Source organism: Stegostoma tigrinum, chromosome 12, assembly GCF_030684315.1.
Source record: "Stegostoma tigrinum isolate sSteTig4 chromosome 12, sSteTig4.hap1, whole genome shotgun sequence".
Lineage (NCBI taxonomy): Eukaryota > Metazoa > Chordata > Chondrichthyes > Orectolobiformes > Stegostomatidae > Stegostoma > Stegostoma tigrinum.
In genome coordinates, this window is record NC_081365.1 from 29,089,882 (window position 1) to 29,115,615 (window position 25,734).

General features: G+C 41.4%; 1 protein-coding gene across 1 annotated transcript in view; it reads left to right on the top strand.

The window, feature by feature from the left end:
* Positions 1-25,734, top strand: part of LOC125457206 (adhesion G-protein coupled receptor G7-like) — a 71,864-nt gene that overhangs the window by 28,936 nt on the left and 17,194 nt on the right. The window contains 5 exon segments of the mRNA XM_048541112.2: positions 5-165; positions 3,472-3,627; positions 5,435-5,547; positions 20,546-20,880; positions 23,935-24,016. Coding sequence (XP_048397069.2) covers positions 5-165; positions 3,472-3,627; positions 5,435-5,547; positions 20,546-20,880; positions 23,935-24,016 — 847 coding nt within the window.

Genomic DNA, 25,734 nt, shown 5'->3' on the forward strand with positions numbered 1-25,734 from the left:
ACAGATAGTACTCAAGATGGAAAAATGGGAATTATCCTGTATCAAAAAGACAAGTTCTTTCAGTCCAATGTCCATCAGAGTACTAGCAACCAGAGTCAACAAGTTATTTCTGGAAATATTGCAGAAGGAGTTCTGAATGGTGTTGAGCTACTTTTTAACCCAAAGGTAAGAATACTACTTTGTCTCATATATGCCAACATTCCAAAGGGGCTTGCTGCAAAACAGAAAGACAGAACTGTCATGGAATTAGTTTTAGGAGGGGCAGCCATCAGAAGTTTCAGTAAACTAAGGTCTATTTATCATTTGAAGTACAACTGGTTGCATTAATAATTTCTAACGCCTAGTCAAGAGTAGATGTAAATCAAGATCAGGCACGTTGACATCAACATTTAAGATACAGAGTGTTCCCATAATTCTTAATGAGACGTGATAACTTATAATACAAAGTGGAAAAGAGCAAAGTTCATTGGCCCATCTACTGATTAATCACCAAATTTGTTTAAAGTGCATAAATTACTGCTATTTTAAACACATATATTGGAGAAACAAGCAATTACAAAGGAATATGATTAAGGATGTCGGTGAGACCAAATGTAGACTAGGTGACTGTTTCATTGAGCATCTCCGCCTGGCCCAAAATGGCCAGCCTAACCTCCCAGTTACCATCCCTTTCAACTCACTGTCCCACTTCCCCCCCAATATGTCCATCCTCGGCTTCTTCCAGTGTTACAGTGAATCAGATTGCAAATTTGAAAACAACACCTAATCTTCCACCCTACAGCCTAGAGGACATAACATTGAGTTCTTTAATTTCAAATAACATTCCCACCCTTCTCCTGGCTCCATTTCCAGCCATGTCTTTTCCCTTTCATTCCACCTACCACATTCTCCCTTCCCTTCCAGCTACCAATCGGATTCTTCCCTCCCATTAACAAAGCAGGTTGTACCTGCAACCACTGATCTCCTGTCGCTACCAGTCCACTACCATCACCCCACTTTATCTGCACCTCCCCCTATACCCACATCCATTCCGGAAGAAAGGTAAGACCTGAAATGTTGACTTCTCTTCCTCCAGATGCTTCCTGGCTTGCCATGTTTCTCCAGGTTCCTGTCTGTCTACCTTAGGACAGAAGTTTGTGTTTTTTGAGGCAAAATATCACATCAGGCTAAATACAGGAGACATTTCTGCTCAGGAGTGGATCAGGTTTTCTTACACAATTGCATCCTTCTCAACTAATTATATATGTAAATGTGGGTAAAGTTTAAAATGTTATGGGCAAGCAGTATTGAATCCCAATGGAATGTTCTGGACTCTAATTTCCAGACACTCAACTATATTTAAAAGGTACTGTTCTGCACTTCACTGTATGCAATTCAGGACTGTTTGTGTTTTGAATTCCATATTCCTATCAACCTCTGATAATTCCATGCCTAACAAGAATCTATCTCCTTCTATCTTAAAAGTATTCAATGACCCTACCTTCACCACTTTCTGAGGCAGAGAATTTCAATGTCATACAGACCTTCTCATCAACTGTTAATTTCCCATTCTCACTCTCTAAAGGACCAACATATAATTTTTATTAATCTTTTCGTATTTAGTTACACGTAGAAACTCTTGTTATCCATGTTTACATTTCCAACTAGCTTCCTATCATGCTTTAATTTCTTTCTTGTGTTCAATTTTGTAGTTGGTCTCTATTATTCTTTATTTTCTTAAATATAAAACACTAACACATGATCATATAAATATGTTGTTCAAATACTAATCTTAGACCACACTTCTTCCTTTTAAATTAAATATAAAATTCATTCCAATTGTGACCATGACTACCAATGATCTGAGATTATTACAAATTACAAGATATCTAGTGTAACCTACTCTCTGGTTGGTGCCCTAATTTCTATCTCAAAAGCATTCTATGACACTTCATTCAGGCTACCATTACCAATCTGACTTTTCTACTTTATATGCAAAGTAAAATCACCATAATTAATGATGTGCCTTTATCATGTGCTCCCAATATTTATTTTTATATATTTCATCCTACATTGTGATTATCATTGGACAGCCTTTATACCATCCCTACTAATGACTGTTTTTTCCCCTACTGCCCGTTGGCTTCACCGATCCAATTCTATTTCCCAGTTCCCTGAACCAAGATCATTTCTAAAATTTCCATGGATTGCACCCTCGATTAACAGAGCTAACCTACCAACAATTTCTAGCTTCTTATTCTTCCTAAATTTAATTTATACCTCAATATTCAGGACCAAATCCATGTTTTCGCATAACCCATTTCTTGATAGGGTTTAGCTCATTTCATTATTCCTCAGATGATGAAGCAATTCATGTTTGCATGCGTAATGGCCTGGATAACAATATATGGGTTGATGAGTGGACAGTAAACATTTTGTTGTGCACAAAAGTTTCTTTACAAAGGGTATCTTAAATGCACATTTGTTAAATAAAAACAGCCCATCTAAAGATGGTGCAGACTGGAGTCCCATTTAACCATCACTTTGTCAGCTAGTTTACTTCATTATGCATTCCTCCAACAAACCTACATCAGATCAGGCCAAAGATTCATCTCAGCAAATATGATTGCGCACTTTTTCCACTATGACAGAAGGCCAGGTAGGGGTCAAGAAAAGATCTTGCTTTTTTCTCTCTGCTTTCCTGTGCTCCCCCATTCTCATAAGGCTTAGATTTTCAGCTCTGTCAGGTCTTGGCCAAGGGGACAGCTGTTGTGGTGTATTTTTGTTGAAGTTTCAATGGGAATATTTTTGACTACAGATATCTCCTCTTTTATCATTTTTGCATTCTTGTTCTTTTAATATCCCTTCACTGCCTAATTGCAATAATTAACATGTACTCTCCACCAGTTTTTATCTAATTCCAGATTTTCAATCAAATCTGTTCAGACATTTCAGCTGTTAAGTCTATTTTTGTCACATAATTTTGTTTCTTTCCAGTTCTATTAAATTATTCAATTATTTTCTCCATTCAGTTTTAAAGAATAGCCAAAATATTAACCTGTCTTTTACAAATGTTAATGGACTTGCTATGCAAGCCCAGCATTTTCTGTTGTTCTTAAAATGTTTTGAGAAACAATACTGCCCTCTATTAATATTTTTGTGGCTTTAGTTTACTGCATAAGTATAGTAATGTACTGAGAATAATCCTGGTAGCAATGCAAATATCAATATTACCCATTGAATAAAACACATGAGTTTTATTACGAGTGTAATATATTGGAAGTGCCAAGATTTGTAGCAGCTCGCAAAGAGGTTGTAAGAAGTATGAGTTTCCAAAGTCATCTGAACAAACAGAAATTAAAGCTCAGATGTAATAATGTCAAACTGATAGTTTCATATATTTGCATTAACGTATACAGAAATAACAAAAGCATGATGATTAATTTCACACAATTTTTCTTAATAAATCAATTCATTTATGTTTTTATCCAGCACAATTCTGCAGAGTATTTCATTCATTATCATGCCTGTGTGTTTTGGGACTATGATATGGATGATTGAAATACAGCAGGCTGTTCAAAGAGCACAGATGAGTTTGGTTACGTGAGATGTCAGTGCAATCATGCCACTAATTTTGCTGTGTTGATGGTAAGTCAAAAATTATATCTTAGTTCGGTATTGTATCTTGCAGCTAGACTCAATCTATTGTCGTTGGAGACACTCGTTACAAGCTTGTCTGAAAGGCATCACTGACACTCATCCATCGTACTCCCCTCTTGTACTCATGCCTCAATAACCTTGTACAGATGTTGTCCTCCTGTTACCAAGCTGATACAATACTCATAACACTCAATATTATTTCTTTGCAGTAGAGAAAACACAACTGCAAAGAAAAACAGAGCAGAGCAGAAATGTAGCGGAAAACACACAAGGGTGAAGAGAATCAGGATCCTGGAGATGGAGGGTTAGCATGCTATGCGCTGGTACCTTGATAATCAAAAGCAATGTGTGCCCCTTCCCCATTAGGTGGGAGAATCACAGGAGGTTGCAGACAACAGAAATGATGTGCCATGCTATGTTGAGTTCCATAAGACAGTAGTACTTGGTTGAGGAAGCTCATTCTCTGCTTGTATTTGCTGGATTGCAGTTATCATTCCTTGCAGCTTATTGTCTGTGTCTAACCCTTCTTCCCTGTGGAACAGCATGTTGCTGAGGAGAAGGTAGAAGGCGTTGGCTTGTGGGTTGTTTTCCCATTTGCTTTATGTCAGAAATGCAAGGTAGGTCTTCAAAAGTTGCTCCAGCAGCACAGTGGAGAATGGAAGTGCAACTGGAAGTAAGTAAAATGCAGCACAGATGAAACAACATACAAATTGGCATTGAAATGGTGAAAATACACTCTCAGAAGAAATGTTGTCAGCGACAATGTTATATGTCTTCTATTCCAATAAGTTATAAATATTTATGTGTATGACTTCATGTGGTAGGTGGACTGTTAGACTGATGCATTGTTTGTTGGCATATTTCTGTAGCTCATCAGTAAACTATGGCATCTTGGAGGCTGTATGCTGTTGTTCAGGATTCCTAACCTTTCAGTATCACTGAAGAAGCACTTTCCACTTCACCTGGACAGCCTTGTTGCTGGCTGCTGAGAAAATATATCATTTGCTTTTGCAGACAAAATCTTTGGTTAAAACACAGATGAAAGACCTTTAATATTTGAACATTTAAATTACTTACCAATAGCTTCAGTTGGCCTACAATCCTGCCTGATTAAAACCTGGAAGAAGACAGACTGATGTCTGGCCCGAAACATCAGCTTTTGTGGAAGGGTCTAGGCCTGAAACGTCAGCTTTTGTGCTCCTGAGATGCTGCTGGGCCTCCTGTGTTCATCCAGCCTCACATTTCGTTATCTCAGAAGACAGACTAATGTCAGGATTTAGAACAAAGCTTACATCAAGGGGATTCAACTTCCCACATATGCTTCAGCCACCCATACCCTCTCTCTGTAAATATTCTGCTCATTGTCTTAAAAACAAGAGTTACACTAATATCTTCATGGTAGTGAACTGCTGTACCCTAGCACTGCAAATTATCTCCAATTACAGAAGTTCTTGGTCTTAGGCTGATTTTGAAAGTTTGTTCAGATGGGGCGATTCATTGATTGTGATTGAAATTATTAAGAATTTGGAAATTTTCAAGAAAGAGTCACCCTTTTTCTCTCCTTGCACATCTGTTATAAATTTCTTTCCTATTCCTTTCACTTGCAATGCACGCCCCCCCAAATACCAGCAAGACTTTGCTGAAACTTACTGCAAGCAATATCATGGATTTGCTTGTATTAAACTAAGAGATATAAAGCATACTTTTTAAAGTTTCAGATGAGCAACCATTTGTTTGAAAACAATATAATTTGCAAAACCTAACTATGATCAATCCTTTGTTTTTATTTGGGTAGAGCTTCAGACGGAATTACACCTACGCTGATCCATTAAATATTGTGTCATATGTTGGATGTGGGTTTTCAATTCTTGGGTTAACCATCACTATTGCGTTTCAAATTGTCACCAGGTAAGAACTTGAAACAACGTTGAAATGTCAAATTATTAGGATAGTAATTATTTCAGCTGCTTTGTTACACATTGTGTGCGGATTAAACAATGTGTTATTTTCCACCTGGTAGTTAAAAACAGATTCACTTTGTAGTTATGATCTCTGGGATTGTCTGGGTGGACCTAAATAGTTTTTGTCAGTTCTGGATAAGGGAGCATTACAGTGGCTCAGATGACATGCATTTCCAGCCATGTACCTGGATTCCACTTCAGTTTAGATAAGCACATTTCACACACTAACCTAACTTTAACACTGGGAAGGAGGCGAGAGGCAAGTTGGAAATGCCCCCACTTTGGCAGAAAATCAGCAAAGGATAATTTAATTTCAAGGCCTGATTTACATAGCATTGGTCCACTTCTCACAGTGGTACGTTCCTACTCAGGCCAGACTTAAAGTTATTTTAATCAAACTGTACCGATGTGTTATTGCACACCTTCAGGGCAGGTGATCTCCAGGTAGGGGCACTATGCTGCACTATTAGGCCTTCAGGCCAGAATTAAAATTGCAGTCTGTTCCTAATGATATGAATAGATTTAGATCAACATATTTAAAGACTGACTCTATGGGATTTAGATGAGTGGCTGAGCAAGCCTCAGTGAATATTGTAGAATCTATTGTAGAATCTGGGGCGGCATAGTGGCTCAGTGGTTAGTACTGCAGCCTCACAACAGCGGGGACCTGGGTTCGATTCCAGCCTCGGGCAACTGTCTGTGTGGAGTTTGCACATTCTCCCCATGTCTGCGTGGGTTTCCTCCGGGTGCTCTGGTTTCTTCCCACAGTCCAAAAATGTGCAGGCTAGGTGGATATCCATGCTAAATTGCCCATAGTGTTCAGGGCTGTGTGGGTTATGGGAGATGGGCCTGCGCAGGATACTCCAAGGGGCAGTGTGGACTCATTGGGCCGAAGGGCCTGTTTCCACACTGTAGGGAATCTAATCTAACTTCCCTATAGGCAATGGACCCAGGGCATTGGAACCACTGGAAGGGGCTGCTTGTTGCCAGGGTTAGGATTATCCTCTTTTAACATGTTTCTTGGATTAGTGCTCGAATATAAGGTCTTCTAAGCAGTTTCTATAATGTGGACCAGAAGCTGTAGCCTTTGTGGACTCATTTCACTGGAGACTTGAAACTGTCAGAAAGGAGAGGTAGACATTCTCTGTATTCCTACTGAGACAGATACTAAGTTATGTGGTGGACGTATAATTTCTATTCAGCTCTTACACAAGTAAACCACAGCCACATTTTGCTTAGCTTTATGAGATTTTTTTGCATAATAATTTTACAATTGTGGGATTGTGTTCAATAGCGACCAAGATCAGTGAGTGGTGAAAATAACCTCATTGTTGAGCATCTCCAGTGGCACAGTTCAAAGCAGCAATGGAATCCAAAGTATAGTTTTACAGTAGCCTCTTTACACACAGTTTTTACTTACATTAAAATCTTAGCGTCACATAGTTGTGTCAATTGTACATAACTTTGCATAACATCTGTCCTGGGGAAGCAGGAGATGGTTTAAGCACTTCCTAAATTCTGACTGTTACTCCTCATAGGATTAGAATGTCTGTCTGGCCTGAGATTGCATAATTAAGAGGTTTTAGTCCTTTTGTCTTTAAGTTAGTAATGTCAGTAGAAATACTAGACCTATACGATCTAAATAAGTGAGAAATTGTACATATACTAAATAAAAGTATAGAGGATATTAAACTGCACATCCTGCAGCAGGGTTTTGAGATTTCATCTACTATTGCCAGTTTTTGACAGTTCCTGCAGAATTCATTCATGCTGCTTCACAGATTCACTGTTTTGAAAGTAAGCTTCCTAAAGGGAGTAGCAGCCCTATTTAATGTTTATTTAGAAAGTATAAATCTATACATTTGTACAAGATCGTAGTCTTAAATAAAAGTTAGAAATAAATAATAGTGTTATAGAAATAGATGTTGTATAAGGAAACTTCAAAGAGATAAAAAGCAGCAGATTGTAAGGGTCTAGGCCCAAAACATCAGCTTTTATGCTCCTAAGATGCTGTTTGGCCTTCTGTGTTCATCCAGCTTCACATTTTGTTATCTCAGATTGTAGGGATGTACTTGAGAAAGAAACTGATGTCCTCTGGTCTATTCAGGCCCTGAGAGACAGTTACTAAGGGCTAATTGATATTATAATTGTTCCATAGTTATGAGTCAGTTATGGAGACACAATGGCGGGCATGGCATTGTTCTGAGCTGGTTACAGTGTTAACATTATTCAGGGGTAGACTTTGATACAGAAGCAAGTCTAAACACAGCTTGCAGCATAGAGCCAAAACAAATTGAAAGGTGTAAAGAAACAGTAATAGGTTGGCAGCCTAGAAAGGAATGTTTAATTTAGTTTATCTTTAGGAGTAAAATGTACTACAAAAACACAGTTTTATGAATGAATGAATGGAAATGCAGTATAATAAACATAGAGCGCTTGTCATAGTTCCATATATGAGTGAATGAAAACATGATAAATCAAACATAAGGGGCTTGTGAGTGAGTTAGTAAAGAAAGTAAATTGTACTTGAAAAGCACAGTTTTATGAATGAATAAATGGAAACATGATATAGCAAACATAGAGCACTTGTGAGTGAGTTTGTAAAGAGAATCATAATACAATATCTGACAGTTACCCCTTTTGAAATGACTGAGAACCTCCAAAGAGAATCACACAATTCTTGTCAAATTTCAAATGTGCCACTTGGGCCTTTAGATGTTGGAGAAGCTTGCAGAGACATGGCTTGTAATTGGGGATGGTTTATACTTTTAATAGTTTGTTGGCACTTTCTGAAGGAGAAAACAACATACACAGTGAGAATAACAATAATAAACATCACAAGTACCTGTACACTATAGGTCCCTAAGGATCCCAGCCATCCTGTAGCCCAACTCCACAGGGCAGAGGTCCATAACAGGAGGTGAAACGGGTGATAACATCAGGATACAATTGTGTGGGGAAGGCGTCTCCAGTTGTACCCTTAAGAAAATCAGTCAATAGGATCAATCAATGAGTCAATCAGACGCTGTGACATTGAAATACCGAGAGCAATTGCTCTGTCCCATCTCTTGCTCCGCTTTGGAGGTGTGAAAAAATACATGGACCCTTGTGTTCTTCCCTGATTTGAGGTATTAGTGATGGACAAGAATGGAGGATTATGGGTACAATCATAACTGGACTGGTACCACGCAGAGAAGCGGGCCAGGGGATGGCTCGCAGACCTCCAGGCTTCAATACTCCCTGTCATGTTTATGAGAGAACTGAGTTTCCCTCCCTTTGGGTGTTGTACATTGGTGAATCTCCCAAGGCCCGGAGAAGGGTGGGATGTGAAATTTTGATCAACATACCACTCTGCCATTTCAGATTCATTAAAGGGAAGAGGGTAGATTGGGATTCCCCCTTTAGAGGGAGTGGGAAAGTGGGAACATATCCAATACTTCAACAGATTAAAGGTTTTGGCATAAATATAAGCCATATAGAGATAAGTATTTAATGTAACTCTGAATGTTCCAATACTACAAAACTGCAGTAGCTTTAATTGAGAAAATGACCATGGACACCATTCTGTTAGTCAGTCTCTGGTTCTGCTGTACTACAGGGTGTCTGTTGATGTGGGAGGCATGAATCCAGGCCTTGTTTCCTTGAACCTTAATAGCCGACTGGGTGATCAGCAGCACCTGGTATGGTCCTTCCCAATTCACACCTAAGGGATCCTCATAGATCTTTTTCACAAGAAAATATCCACAAGGAAGGCCACAACATCATCTGGTACGATGTGATCGCTCTCTGGCAGGTCCTTCCAGGCAGCCAATCCCTGTGAGGAGGTAGAATTTACAGCATCTGTTAGCGCTTGGCAGTGAGACAATAGGATGTTACTCATAAGATTGACTCTTCATAGGCCTATTCCCCGAATAGGGACACTGGACTGCCTGTTACTATTTCAAATGGATTCAAACCTGTCTTTTTGTTGGAGGTGGTCCTGACACTGCACAGAATTATTGATAAAGCTTGGAGCCCTGGCATTCCCTCCTGGTGGCATTTAGCCAGTCACTGTTTCAGGGACTGATTCATTCTTTCCACCTGCCCCAATGATCGTGGATGATGGTGACAGTGAAGGTTCCAGTCAATCCTCAATAACTGGCAACCTTATTGACACATTGTTTCCGTGAAATGGGTTCCCTGGTCCGAGTCAATGCTGGTGGATAGCCCCCACTGGAGTCTGTAACCCTTACACAGTACCTTGGCTGTGTGATTGCCTGTGGCCTTTCTCGTGGGAGCAGCTTCTCCCATCTGGAGAACTAGTCTTCCTTTAGGTCCTGGAATGTTTCTTCCAGTTCATTTGTCAGTGCAATTTGTTCTTTTGAGTCCCATTTCCCTGTCAGGATGTCTGTCAGGGACTGGGCTAGTAGGGTTTACGAACCAACCCAGCACCATTTAAAGTTACACAGACCAGGAAAGCCCTCAGTTCTCGAATTGCCATTGGCTGTCGGCAGCCTGTATGGCTGCAGTCCAGCTTTAGGTGATCTCCCTCTTCCCATGGGAAATTTCCCGTCCTAGATATACTACCTCTTTCTGGGCAATCTGAGCCTTATCAATACTGGCCTTATGAGTTTCCATTGCAGATGGTTTAGGAGGGTCTTAAGGTCTATCTCATGTTGCTTCTCCATTTCTGAAGGTATCAGTATATGATCCACATACTGAATGAGAACTGACTCAGTTGGAGGTGCTTTTCTAAGGTCATGTGGTATACAGTTGGGCTGTTGTGGAATCCTTGTGGGAGTTGGGTCCACATATTCTGTTGTTGCCGCACAGTAAAGGCAAACCACGACAGTACTTGTTTTGTGAAGGGAAGGTCGTGCCTCACAAACCTTATTGAGTTCTTTGAGAAGGTGACCAAACAGGTAGACGAGAGTAAACCGGTTGATGTGGTGTATATGGATTTCAGCAAGGCGTTCGATAAGGTTCCCCACAGTAGGCTATTGTACAAAATGCGGAGGAATGGGATTGTGGGAGATATAGCAGTTCGGATCAGAAATTGGCTTGCTGAAAGAAGACAGAGGGTGGTAGTTGATGGGAAATGTTCATCCTGGAGACCAGTTACTAGTGGTGTACCACAAGGGTCGGTGTTGGGTCCACTGTTGTTTGTCGTTTTTATAAATGACCTGGATGAGGGCGTAGAAGGATGGGTTAGTAAATTTGCAGATGACACTAAGGTCGGTGGAGTTGTGGATAGTGACGAAGGATGCTGTAGGTTGCAGAGAGACATAGATAAGCTGCAGAGCTGGGCTGAGGGGTGGCAAATGGAGTTTAATGCAGACAAGTGTGAGGTGATGCACTTTGGTAGGAGTAACCAGAAGGCAAAGTACTGGGCTAATAGTAAGATTCTTAGTAGTGTACATGAGCAGAGAGATCTCTGTGTCCATGTACACAGATCCTTGAAAGTTGCCACCCAGGTTGACAGGGCTGTTAAGAAGGCATACAGTGTTTTAGCTTTTATTAATAGAGGGATCAAGTTCCGGAACCAAGAGGTTATGGTGAAGCTGTACAAAACTCTGGTGCGGCCGCACTTGGAGTATTGCGTACAGTTCTGGTCACCGCATTATAAGAAGGATGTGGAAGCTTTGGAAAGGGTGCAGAGGAGATTTACTAGGATGTTGCCTGGTATGGAGGGAAGGTCTTACGAGGAAAGGCTGAGGGACTTGAGGCTGTTTTCATTAGAGAGAAGAAGGTTGAGAGGTGACTTAATTGAAACATATAAAATAATCAGAGGGTTAGATAGGGTGGATAGGGAGTGCCTTTTTCCTAGGATGGTGACGGCAAGCAAGAGGGGGCACAGCTTTAAAATGAGGGGTGAAAGATATAGAACAGATGCCAGAGGTAGTTTCTTTACTCAGAGAGTAGTAAGGGAATGGAACGCTTTGCCTGCAACGGTAGTAGATTGGCCAACTTTAGGTACATTTAAGTCGTCATTGGATAAGCATATGGACGTACATGGAATAGTGTAGGTTAGATGGGCTTGAGATTGGTATGACAGGTCAGCACAACATCGAGGGCCAAAGGGCCTGTACTGTGCTGTAATGTTCTATGTTCTATGTTCTACTTCAGGTGCTAGGGGCACTGACCAGAAGCCATTAGCCATACCTATAACTGAGAATCACGTGTGGTCTGGTGTTAAGGAATTGATGGGCCCTTCTGACTGATGCTTTGGTTGGCTTTCTTGTAATCTGTCATTAATCTCCATTCCCTACTTGCATCTTGCATGGGCCACACTGGGCCATTCGAGGTGCCGTGGGTTTTTAACCAAGATCCATGTTTCCGCTAATGTCTGAATTATTGGGATGATTCCTGCAATTGACGTCAGGCTGATGGGATACTGTTTAGTGCAAGGTGTAAAAGTTGCAGGTTCCATTTACAGTAACCCACAGTCGTCTTTGTCTTTACCCTAGATGAAGTAGCCTTTTGATTCTTCCCTTTGTCGGGTTCTGATGGACCATGCTATCTGTCCATCATCGAAATGGAAAGACGAAGTTAGTTGGGTGAGGATATCCATTCCAAGGAACAGCTGGACTACAGGCCCTACCTGTGCAAAGGCCAAATGCAATACGCGGGGGCTTGGTCATTTTAATTTCAATCCTGTCAGCTCCTGCTCTGTCAGCTGTTCTCACGTCCCATCTATTGGGAGTTTGCTCTCCTACTTCTAGAATAGACACATCAACTCTGGTCCTGTGTCCAGGTCGCCCACCCTCATGGTTTTATACAGAGTTTCTCCCCTCTGCTGGCATAAAGCCAGTAGGAACATAAAGGGGCATGGGACAGGCTTTGTCAGATTTTTGTCATCTTCAGCAAACTGCTGTATGAGATCAGTCTTACTCCCAGTTTTTGGGGTTCGACTTACTTATTGCTTATTGGGCACCTTTTCCCTTTTGCCAGTATCCTCTGGCCCAGTGACCTTCCTTACCACAGATGTAACACTTGCCTGGGTTTTTCTGACAGTGCTGTGTGTCTGCCCCACATGTCTTGTCTGTCGGGCTTGCAATTTAGCACCCATATCTCATTTGAGCCGGTGGGCTCAGTACAGTTATTCATAATGATTAGCACCCCGCTTTGGTCCCAGTCTGGTTTGGTGAGCTTTAGCATCTTAGTGAGCTCAGGTTTAAGTCTGGCCACAAAAGCAAGCTCCAGCAGGCCATGATCACAACCTTCAAAATCCCTTTTGTCCTGCACGTTTGGAACTCCTGCACACTCTTTCCAGGTGACCTGACACCTTTCCTCGTATTCTGGGACTTCATCTGTAGCTTTTTGACACCAAACCGTAACTTTTGTCCAATCAGTCCTGGGCTAACTGTACCCCTGTCCAGCCAGCTTGCGATTCCCGCTCGTAAGCTCCAAGGGCAACTTTGGCTGCCACATAGAGAGGGCATCCTTCTCTTTTGACAATGACATTCAGAATCTGTATCCTGTCCCACAGATGGAGCATATATATTCCGCATAAGTGGTATAGGTTTTCCCATGTCTTTATTGGCCCCTTCTTTTGGTGCGGCATTTCTTTAGACCATCTGTCTATGTTTTCAGGGGTCACAGGTCCATGCACAGTGTGTTTTTTGGTCTGTTTTAGTGGAACATCTACCTCAGTGCCATCCTCTAACCTTTGCCATACCACTTACTCTATTTTTATCTTATTGGCTTTAAGTGGTGTAAAACAGTACCGGGGATATACGATCCTCATCACTTTCACTGCTAGAGGACCCATCACTTTCATCCCTCTGTTTCCCAAGGACAATAGCTTGGTTTTGCTGAACCATTTCCTGGATGTCACAATTGGATACAAATTCTGTATGGGCTTGGGAACCAGGAAAGAAACTGACAGGACTGTTATCTCATCTTTCAATTTCTTGTTTTCTTTCTCAAGCTCCTGACTTTTAAGTTCAGCTTTATCCCGCTTTGATCTTTCCTTTTGCAGCTGTTTGTGCATTACTTTTAATAGTTCTTTAAGATGGTTTAATTCACGATCATGGGCTGATTGAGACATGATATCATTCCTTTGGTAAATTTGTCCCATTAATGCAAGGGTCTATTTAATTCTGTGCTTATCTTTCTGTTGGGTGACTTTCCCCAGGCCCGTTTCATTCATCTAGTGTCCACTGTCCTTTGGGAATGTTGTGTTTCTGCACAATTTTGGTTCGGGCTTCCACTAACGAGAACTGTACTTCAACATAGTTTTGTAACTGCCATAGCATTTCTTTCTCGGTAAAGTCAGGAAGGGCCAGCCCACCTTTGGAGGTCATGGGCAGCCGACTGGGATCAGTCATATTCTCCCAAGCACTCGTGCTGTGGGCAATTTCAGCTAACTTGGATCGCTCGAGGTCTGGGTGCTTGGGGATTCGAAAATGGCCAACTCACAAGAGGTTCGGGATCACCTTCAGGGACTAGGGTCATGACTTTAAGAAGGCAGTCTCTTACCTTTGGATAATAAAATGTGAGGCTGGATGAACACAGCAGGCCAAGCAGCATCTCAGGAGCACAAAAGCTGACGTTTCGGGCCTAGACCCTTCATCAGAGAGGGGGATGGGGTGAGGGTTCTGGAATAAATAGGGAGAGAGGGGGAGGCGGACCGAAGATGGAGGGAAAAGAAGATAGGTGGAGAGAGTATAGGTGGGGAGGTAGGGAGGGGATAGGTCAGTCCAGGGAAGACTGACAGGTCAAGGAGGTGGGATGAGGTTAGTAGGTAGATGGGGGTGCGGCTTGGGATGGGAGGAAGGGATGGGTGAGAGGAAGAACAGGTTAGGGAGGCAGAGACAGGTTGGACTGGTTTTGGGATGCAGTGGGTGGAGGGGAAGAGCTGGGCTGGTTGTGTGGTGCAGTGGGGGGAGGGGATGAACTGGGCTGGTTTTGGGATGCGGTGGGGGAAGGGGAGATTTTGAAACTGGTGAAGTCCACATTGATACCATTAGGCTGCAGGGTTCCCAGGCGGAATATGAGTTGCTGTTCCTGCAACCTTCGGGTGGCATCATTGTGGCACTGCAGGAGGCCCATGATGGACATGTCATCTAAAGAATGGGAGGGGGAGTGGAAATGGTTTGCGACTGGGAGGTGCAGTTGTTTGTTGCGGACTGAGAGGAGGTGTTCTGCAAAGCAGTCCCCAAGCCTCCGCTTGGTTTCCCCAATGTAGAGGTAGCCACACCGTGTACAGTGGATGCAGTATACCACATTGGCAGATGTGCAGGTGAACCTCTGCTTAATGTGGAATGTCATCTTGGGGCCTGGGATAGGGGCGAGGGAGGAGGTGTGGGCGCAAGTGTAGCATTTCCTGCGGTTGCAGGGGAAGGTGCCGGGTGTGGTGGGGTTGGAGGGCAGTGTGGAGCGAACAAGGGAGCCACGGAGTGAGTGGTCTCTCCGGAAAGCAGACAGGGGTGGGGATGGAAAAATGTCTTGGGTGGTGGGGTCGGATTGTAGATGGCGGAAGTGTCGGAGGATGATGCGTGTGTGAGAACGAGGGGGATCCTCTTTTGGTGGTTGTGGCGGGGGCGGGGTGTGAGGGATGTGTTGCGGGAAATGCGGGAGATGCGGTCAAGGCATTCTCGATCACTGTGGGGGGAAAGTTGCGGTCCTTGAAGAACTTGGACATCTGGGATGTGCGGGAGTGGAATGTCTTATCGTGGGAGCAGATGCGGCAGAGGCGGAGGAATTGGGAATAGGGGATGGAATTTTTGCAGGAGGGTGGGTGGGAGGAGGTGTATTCTAGGTAGCTGTGGGAGTCGGTGAGCTTGAAATGGACATCAGTTACAAGCTGGTTGCCTGAGATGGAGACTGAGAGGTCCAGGAAGGTGAGGGATGTGCTGGAGATGGCCCAGGTGAACTGAAGGTTGGGGTGGAAGGTGTTGGTGAAGTGGATGAACTGTTCGAGCTCCTGTGGGGAGCAAGAGGCGGCGCTGATACAGTCATCAATGTACCGGAGGAAGAGGTGGGGTTTGGGGCCTGTGTAGGTGCGGAAGAGGGACTGTTCCACATCAGCTTTTGTGCTCCTGAGATGCTGCTTGGCCTGCTGTGTTCATCCAGCCTCACATTTTATTATCTTGGATTCTCCAGCATCTGCAGTTCCCATTATCTCTTACCTTTCGAGTAGTGACAATGACCAGTGAGTTTTGACAGTGATCCAACAATCCTCCTGCCTATGCCAAGTTGTGAGATTGTTCAATAATGGCCAAGATCAGTGAGTGGTGAAAATAGCCTCTTTATTGAGCATCTGCAGTGGCACAGTTCAAAGCAGCATTGGAATCCAAAGCACAATTTTACATTAATTACACTAAAAAGCCTCTTTGCACATAGTTTTTTACATACATTAAAATCTTAGCACTATGGTGTCACATATTTCTACCTATTTTACACAGGTTTGTGTGATGTCTGTCCTAGGGAAGCAAGAAATGGTTTAAGAACTTCCTAAATGCTGGCTGTTAATCCTGACGGGAATAGCATGTCTCTCTGGTCTGAGCTTGTATAATTAAAAGGTGTTAGTCCTTTTTTTGCCTTTAAAGTTAGCAATGTTGGTAGAAATACCAGATCTATATGATCTATATAGGTGAAAAATTGAGGTTGTTGTCTGGCTCACCGAGCTGGCTAGTTTTTGTTCAGACGTTTCATCACCAGGTTAGATGTTACCTAGCATGGTGACAAAACTTCTGACCAAAAACATGCCAGCTCGACAAACAGGTCAACAACCTCACCCACAACCTGAGCTACAGTTCCTTGCTAAAGCCTGAAGTGAGAAATTATACGTGTGCTAAATAAAAGTATAGAGGATATTCAACTGATCTGCTGCAGCTGGATTGTGAGATTTCATCGACTATTGACAGTTCCTACACATTCATTCATGCAGTTTCACAGATGCATTGTTTTGATAGTACAATTCCTAAAGGGAGTAGCAGCCCTATTTAATACATACTTAAAAAGTATAAATCTCTATGTTAGTATACGATCGTAGTCCTAAATACAAGTTAGAAATAGCTAGTACAGTGTTATAGAAATAGGTAGTGTATATGGAAATTTCAAAGATTAAAAAGGAGCAGACTGTAGGGACAGTGATAATGGGAACTGCAGATGCTGGAGAATCCAAGATAATAAAATGTGAGGCTGGATGAACACAGCAGGCCAAGCAGCATCTCAGGAGCACAAAAGCTGACGTTTCGGGCCTAGACCCTTCATCAGAGAGGGGGATGGGGTGAGTGTTCTGGAATAAATAGGGAGAGAGGGGGAGGCGGACCGAAGATGGAGAGAAAAGAAGATAGGTGGAGAGGAGAGTATAGGTGGGGAGGTAGGGAGGGGATAGGTCAGTCCAGGGAAGACGGACAGGTCAAGGAGGTGGGATGAGGTTAGTAGGTAGGAGATGGAGGTGCGGCTTGGGGTGGGAGGAAGGGATGGGTGAGAGGAAGAACAGGTTAGGGAGGCAGAGACAGGTTGGACTGGTTTTGAGATGCAGTGGGTGGAGCATGCTGGTGGAGGAGACTCGGGGACCGCTTTGCAGAACACCTCCGCTCAGTTCGCAACAAACAATTGCACCTCCCAGTCGCAAACCATTTCCACTCCCCCCACCATTCTTTAGATGACATGTCCATCATGGGCCTCCTGCAGTGCCACAATGATGCCACCCGAAGGTTGCAGGAACAGCACTCGTATTCCGCCTGGGAACCCTGCAGCCTAATGGTATCACCAGTTTCAAAATCTCCCCTTCCCCCACCGCATCCCTAAACCAGCCCAGTTCGTCCCCTCCCCCCACTGCACCACACAACCAGCCCAGCTCTTCCCCTCCACCCACGGCATCCCAAAACCAGTCCAACCTGTCTCTGCCTCCCCAACCTGTTCTTCCTCTCACCCATCCCTTCCTCCCACCCCAAGCCGCACCCCCATCTACCTACTAACCTCATCCCACCTCCTTGACCTGTCCGTCTTCCCTGGACTGACCTATCCCCTCCCTACCTCCCCACCTATACTCTCTCCACCTATCTTCTTTTCTCTCCATCTTTGGTCCGCCTCCCCCTCTCTCCCTATTTATTCCAGAACCCTCACCCCATCCCCCTCTCTGATGAAGGGTCTAGGCTCGAAACGTCAGCTTTTGTGCTCCTGAGATGCTGCTTGGCCTGCTGTGTTCATCCAGCCTCACATTTTATTATCTCGGATTCTCCAGCATCTGCAGTTCCCACTATCTCTGGTGGAGGAGACTGTTTGATGCCCTTTAGTCTATTCAGGTCCCAAAAGATGGTTACTCAGGGCTAATTAATCTTATAATCTTTCCATAGTTTCAAGTGAATTATGGAAACACATTAGAGGGGATTGTATTGTTCTGAGTAGGTTACACTATTAACACTTATTCAGGGATAATCTTTGACACAGAAACAGGTCTAAACTTTGCTGGCAGCATGAGGCCGATAAGAATTTAAAGGTGTAAAGAAATAGTCATGACTTGGCAGCCTGGAAGGGATGTTTAATTTAGTTGATCTTGAAAGAGTAAAATGTACTACAAAAATGCAGCTTTTTGAATGAATGGAAGCACAGTATCGTAAACATAGAATGCTTGTGTGTGAGTTTTAAAGAGAATCATAATACAGTATCTCACACAATTAAATTTAACTTGATTAAAATTAAAATTGAATGTGTATTAATTACCCATTGAAGAACCTGCATTTTAGAAAGGCAGAAAGGCCATTCATAAAGCTTCCTGCCTTGGACTTGCTCAGGACACAGGCAGAAAAGAGGGAGTTCCTCACCTGGCATCCTCCCCTTCCTTACTAATTACCCACATCCAAACTCAATTTGGGAGAGAGTATTAAATTCCACCCTGTCATTGATGCTAACATGCATCCTATAATTCAATCTGTGGCAAGGAGCCAGTCCACTGGAATGCCATCTCCAGTACCTATCTACTGTTCGTTTTTGGGATGAAACTTTTACTCAATAACTTATCAATTGGGAAATGGAACACCATTCCAATTTAGGAACCCAGTATCAGCAACATGCACTCATAGCTCAGACATGTACTTTTTAAATATTTAGATTTGTCAGCAGGATATCATATTTTTTAATAACGTATTAATATATTAATTGCTTTAAGAATTAAAGCAATTCAAAGTTCATCACACACAAGTATGACAATTTCAATGCTTTACTAGCTGGCCCCTGATTTTCTATTCATCGTAAAATTGTGCTCATCCAAAGCTCTGTTGTCATATCCTAAAGCACAGTAAGCCTGTGCACACCTCTCCTGATCTACATCGACTTCTTATCTCAGTTTTACATTATAATCTTTCTGCTGAAGTCCCCAGATAGGGTCATAGAGTTGTACAGATTGGAAACAAATCCTTCGACCAACTCAACTGTACCGACCAGGTTTCCTAAACTCAGCTAGTCCCATTTGCTTGTATTTGGTCCATATCCCTCCAGACCTTTCCTATCCATGTACGTTTCCAAATTCTTTTACATGTTGTATTTGCACCTGCACATACCACTTCTTCTGGCAGCTTGTTCCATGTACGCACCACCCTCTGTGTGGAAAAAATTGCCACTCAGGTCCCAATTAAATCTTTTCCTTCTCACCTTAAACCTATGTTATTTTTGGACTCTTTTACCCTGGAGGAAGGACTTTGGCTATTCACCTTATCTATGCCCCTCATGACTATATAAACTTCTACAAGGTCACTTCTCAGCCTCCTGCATTCCAGGGAGAAAAGTCCCAATCTATCCAGCCTCTCCTTGTAACTCAAACCTTCCAGTTCCAGTAATGTTCTTGTAAATCCTTTCTGCACCCTTTCCAATTTAATAGGTCTCTCTCTTCAACACCATTCCCCAGGGCCCTACCGTTATCTGTGTATGACCTGCGTCAGTTTGTTTTACCAAAATGCAACACCGCACATTCATCTAAATTAAATTCTATCTGCCATTCCTCAGCTCACTGACCCAGTTGATCAAGGTCCCTTAGATAACCTTCTCCACTGTCGATTATACCACTAGTTTTGGTATCATCCACAAACTAACCAACTATGCGACCTATATTGCCATCCAACTTGTTTATACAAATGACAAACGAGAGTGGACACAGGACCTTCATCAATTCCTATCTCTGTCAAATTCTGAAACCCTACAGCTTATCAGGTTGTCTGAGCTCTTTGAATTCTGATCTCTTATCCATCTCTGATTTCCGCTATTCCATCACTGTCAGTTGTGTCTTCAGTTGTCTAGGTCCCAAAGTTTTGAATTTTATCCCTTGATGTCCCTGCCTCTACTCCTTCCCCTCCTCCTTTCAGAAGCTATGGCTTTTAGTCATCAGTGATAATAAATCATAATGTGTTGTGGCGTGATATTTTTCATGACAAGGCTCCTGTAAAGCAGGTTGGAACATTTTTAAAACCTTAAATGCATTATACAAATTCAAGTTGTGGTTTATGCATGTGCCTGATTAGTAGGACAGAAAGGAAGAGCACCATAAGAGGGCTTGGCTGCCTTAGATGAGTTTGGAAGCTTTGCTGATAGAAGAATTTTAATAATGAAAGTAAATAAAGAAAATCTGTCAATATACGCTTCAATATTTTCATATTAGCCTGTTCGTGGATGCTATTATGCACCTTTGGAGCATGTGAGATTTGAATCCAGGCCTCGTTGCTCAGAGGGAGGGGTACAACCAGTGCTCTAAGCAGCCCACATTCAATACTCTCTTATTGAAATCAATTTGTTCCTGAATGGGATACATTGGATTGCCTGATTACTATGAATGGGATATATTGGATTGCCTGTTTGCTATGAATGGGATATATTGGATTGCCTGTTTGCTATGGATGGGATACATTGGATTGCCTGTTTGCTATGAATGGGATACATTGGATTGCTTGTTTTCTATTCATGTCATAATCTGTCATTTTAAAATGAATCAAAACTTTAACTATTGAAAAATTTCTCTTTAGGCAAGCACGCAAGACATCACTTACCTGGGTAACTGTGAGTCTTTGCACATCGATGCTTATGATTAATTTGATCTTTGTCTTTGGGATAAACAACCCCAATGCTCTAAATGAGAAAAATGCTGCGAACAATACAGAAAACATTATTCTACCTTCTGACCGTTCCAATCCACCAGAGGTTTACCTATGTACTGCTGTTGCTGCCATCCTTCAGTACTTTTTAATGGCTACATTCACTTGGTCAGCACTGTATGGTGCTCAGATGTATGTTCTTCTGGTTCACGCGTTCAAACCTCTACCAAGGGATTTCTTAATATGGATTTCAGTGATTGGATGGGGTAAGGGATCAGTTAACTTTAAACAATTATTCTTTTATAATAGCTCCAATACTTAGTGAATCTCTTACACAATATTCGTGGTATGGTTGAGTTTTTGATCATTATTGTTCAATAAGTGCAAGAGCAGGAGAACAACATCTTTGGTTTTGGCCAATAAATGTTATTACTTTTCCAGGTTTAATAATAACTCATACACTCTGTCGTGTCTATCAGAGTACAGCATGATATATCAAAGTAAGAATAACATGAAAATTAATGGAGCATAATTTAACTAATTTTCATAAAGTGAGCCTTGAAACACGCAGATAATCTACATGAACATGTTAGAAATTGTTACATGTCTAATGTATTAACATAACATAAAAAAATTACACACAAGATTCAAAGATCTTGATAAACAACTAAAAAAGCATCAAACTTAATACAAAAGCAAATTTTCATATGAGCATTAGAATTAGTAGAAAGAGGGAGCCATTTGGTCCCTCAAGCCTGCCCCTTCATTCAGTAAAATCATGACTGGCTGATTATTACCTCACTCCATGGCCCCAACAACCGTTGACACCCTTGCTAGTTGAGTATCTGTCTACCTCTCCATTATAAATATTGATTTACTTTGCCACCACAACTTTCTGAGAAAGAGAGTTTCATAGACTGACAACTCTCTGAAAGAAAAGAAAATCTAATTTCTGTCTTGAATAAATGCCTCCATATTTTTAAATTGAATCACCTCATTCTTGTCCCCCATAAAAGAGGAAAGATCCTTTCAGCATCTGTCCTGCCAAGTCCTATCAGAATCTTACAAGGTTCATTAAAATGACCACTTATTCTTCTAAACAACAATGGGCAGATGCACAGCCTGTCCAGCCTTACTTCTCAACATAAACCAACTCCATCCCAGGTACCAATCGAATGAATATTTTCTGAACTGCTTCCAACGCATTCATATCATTTCTTAAATGAGGAGGCCAAAGCTAGGCATAGTATTGGTCATATCTGTGTCCTGTGCAACTGGAGCATAACATCTCTATTTGTACGTTTCCTTACCCTTGTAATAAGCAATAACATTCCAACTGCCTTCTTAATTACTTGTTGTATTTGTATACCAACTTTTTGAGGTTCAAATGCTGAGATACCTTTGCATCTCAGAGTTCTGCAATCTCTCTCTATTTAAATAATGTCTTTTTGTGTAATTTATTATAATTTTTAAGGCTGTTTTCAGGAATTTGGAGGATAAGATTTTACGTACTTTTGGACAGTCATAGAGGGTTCCAAATGTGATTGGTAACGGGGAGAAAAAATAAAGAAAGACATGCATTTACGTGGTGATTTTCATAACCTCAGAATGCCCCAAGATGATTTAACCTAAGAGAACTATTTGTGGAGTGTAGTCACTGCTCTGTAGGAAACATGAAAGCAACTTCTATGCACATGACAAAAATATTCCAAGCACAGTGATCTGATATTAAGGCCTCTGAAGTTTGGTAAAGATTTTCCTTATGATTTTCTCTAAATTTTCTTACTGAGACTTGCACTAAATCATAGAGATGTCTATTTCAACACATTCCTTTTATTTTCCAGATTCCCATCTGCTTCTACCCTCACAATCCCACAGCCCTCCCAAAACCCATGCACAGACCTGTCATATCTCATCCAATACACTCAAAATATCTGAACATACAACCTCAGAATTGTAACAGAGCAGAGCAAGGCCATTCAACCTGTCATGATTGCCCCTGCTCATTAAACCAGCGTTGTAAGTGAATCCTATGAACCTGCATGTTATTTCTTTCCAAATAATCATTCAATGACCTCTTGAAAATTCATTTAAATGGTTCTCTACTGCACTTTGAGGCAGTGCATTCCAGACCCAAATCACTCATATGAAAAAGGCTTTACTCACATTGCATTTGCTTCTTTTGCAATTATGTTTTAGCCATCTCCTCTGTTTTGATCCTTTTTTTGAGTGGGAACAGTTTCTCACAGCTATTTGGTTCAGACCCCTCATGGTTTTGAAAATTTGTATCAAATTTACTCAGCCTTCTTTCCCCCAACAAAACCAGTCTCAACTTATCCAATATATCTTCATATCTTCATTCTTTTCTCTCCATCTTCGGTCCGCCTCCCCCTCTCTTCCTATTTATTCCAGAACCCTCACCCCAACCCCCTCTCTGATGAAGGGTCTAGGCCCGAAACGTCAGCTTTTGTGCTCCTGAGATGGTGCTGGGCCTGCTGTGTTCATCCAGCCTCACATTTCGTTATCTTCATACCTGAAGTTTCTTATCCCTGGAAACATCCTCAGAAACATCATCAGCATTGCCCCCAGAACACTCGTGCCCTTCCTGAATTGTGGCATCAGCATGATGCAGAGTACTTCAGCTGAGGTCTAACCAGTGTCTTACATACATTTAGCATAACCTGTTTGCTATTGTACTTTTGTGCACCTGTTTAACATAAGTTCTTTGCATTTGAGCTCTATGCAAATATTAGTGAAGCCTAGGATACATTAGTTGCTCTCTCCACCAGCCCCGCCACCTTTAAATGTTTATCTAAATATACACACAGGCCTCTCTTCTGCACACCTTTAAAAATTTATAGAAGCCTCATCAAAAATATCTCCAAAGCACACATATAGGGGAAGAATATGACATGATATTTGATAACTCTTCAGCAACAAGGGAATGGGTTACACATGCTAGATGACAGACATCAAGTGTCATGATTAGAAGACTGTTACATTTGTATATAAACCAAGCCAACTGCAAAAGGGCACTACACTGTACTAAAGGGATTTGGATCACAAAAGTTGTGAATTTTTGTTTGCTGTTAATTTATTTCTAATGATAAAAGCTTGTAAAAATCTATTCGTTTATAAATAATTGATATTGCAGCATTAAATAGAAATTCAAAACTTTCCTTTCTTGTGGGCTCTGGTCGAACTTTTCCCCCAATAAAAAAACAAGGTCTGAATTTTATTTGGTCAAATTATATTTCTGAGAAAAAATGTTAAATCTTATAAGTAGAAACATAATTTTGTTTTAATAATGTATTCTTCAGGTCTTCCAGCAGTTATTGTTATTATAACATTAGCAGCTACTTTCAAAACAGAAGATGCACTGAATTATCGGCAAGAAGAATTGTAAGTATATAATCAATGTATATTTCCAATGTGTTTTAACTCTTGCAACTGATAATATATTAGTAAATTTTCCTTGGATTAATGATGAATAGTCTGGGGCACAGATTATGATCCAGTCCATGAGTACGTTGTACCATTATATAGCCTTAAAAACATTGTGCTCAAAAACATAATATGACAGAGCCGCTTTGACAACTATTTTGCCAAATACCAAAATTATAAATTAATGTAAATCAAAAATATTAATTGTAGCTGATAAACAAATTCTGTGTGAAGATGATTTCCTAACCACAGCTTTACACTTCTGTTTTACTGCAATTTTACTAAAGCAATTCATGTGATTTTACTTTATGTCAGGTAGCATTCTGTTTCAGTGCAATCAACTCCTCATCATCCACATCACTATGCTACACAAGTATCCAATTAACTGTCAAAATTAAACTTTAAATGGTTAAATTTGACGGCACAGTGGCTCAGTGGTTAGCACTGCAGCCTCACAGCTCTAGGGACCCAGGTTCATTTCCAGCCTCGGGTGACTGTGTGAGGAATTTGCACATTCTCCCCGTGTCTGCGTGGGTTTCCTCCAGGTGCTCCAGTTTCCCCCACAGTTGAAAGATGTGCAGGCTAGGTGGATTGGCCATGCTAAATTGCCCATAGTGTTCAGGGGTGTGTGGATTATAGGTGAATGGGTCTGGGTGGGATGCTTCAAGGAGCAGTGTGGACATGTTGGGCCAAATGGCCTGTTTCCACACTGTAGGGAATCTGATCTAAAAATAATCACATTGTTTAAACAAACACACTAGTTATACAATTAAAGCATCGTCAAAGCATACACATATGCCACTTATTATTGAATTCTACAGGCTACACAACAAAACAAATACATTACACATCATGTATCACACACGTATTCCTCATAGAAACAAAATAAATTAAAATATAGTTTCAAGTTTCTCACGTGCAAATAGGTTTTCTCGGGAAATTATATACATGATTTTACAATGTACAAAATAAAATTAAATTTGAGCATGAAATTGCAAGTTGTATAATTGTCAATGTGTTCATGTTGTTAGGAAACTTTATTTTTAGTGCAATTGTGATGAAGGCTGATAAAATATTATAATTTGTGAACACGAGTTCTAAAACGGATAAATTATATACAGCTTTTGAATTTGATGTGCATTGTTATATTGAACATGTTAAGAAAGGACATAGTTTTGGTTTCATTTTTGAGTTCTTAGAGTGCCACAGTGTTGTCCGAAGGTTTGTTTACACATACTTAAATGAGCTTTTTAAAAATCTTGAGGTGAATGGTCAGTCCATTTGAAACAAAGTGATGAAACAAAGGTATGTCGCTTCACAACAAGTGTTGTGTGTTACAGAGAAAGAAACAAGTTTCATTAGAAAGTTGGCAACACATTTCATTCAGACAGAAGCAGGTCATTTAGAGAGAAAAAAACCTGTAAGAGTGACAGTGCAATTTAGCAGTTTCCATAACAGTCAGGGTAAAATAGATGTCCTGGATGGCCTAGACGTTAATAAGAGAAAAGGTCCAGAAACAGAAGGCTTTAAAATGTCAAAGAGAAAGACCTATTACAAGGCTGATGAATAAATAGACATAAAGAATACGTGTAAAGAAGGGGGCTGTGCTAACAGTTTGTGTAAGGGTCTCAGGAAGGGCCTTTAACTGAGAAAAATTGCTTCAGGTGAATGCAGAA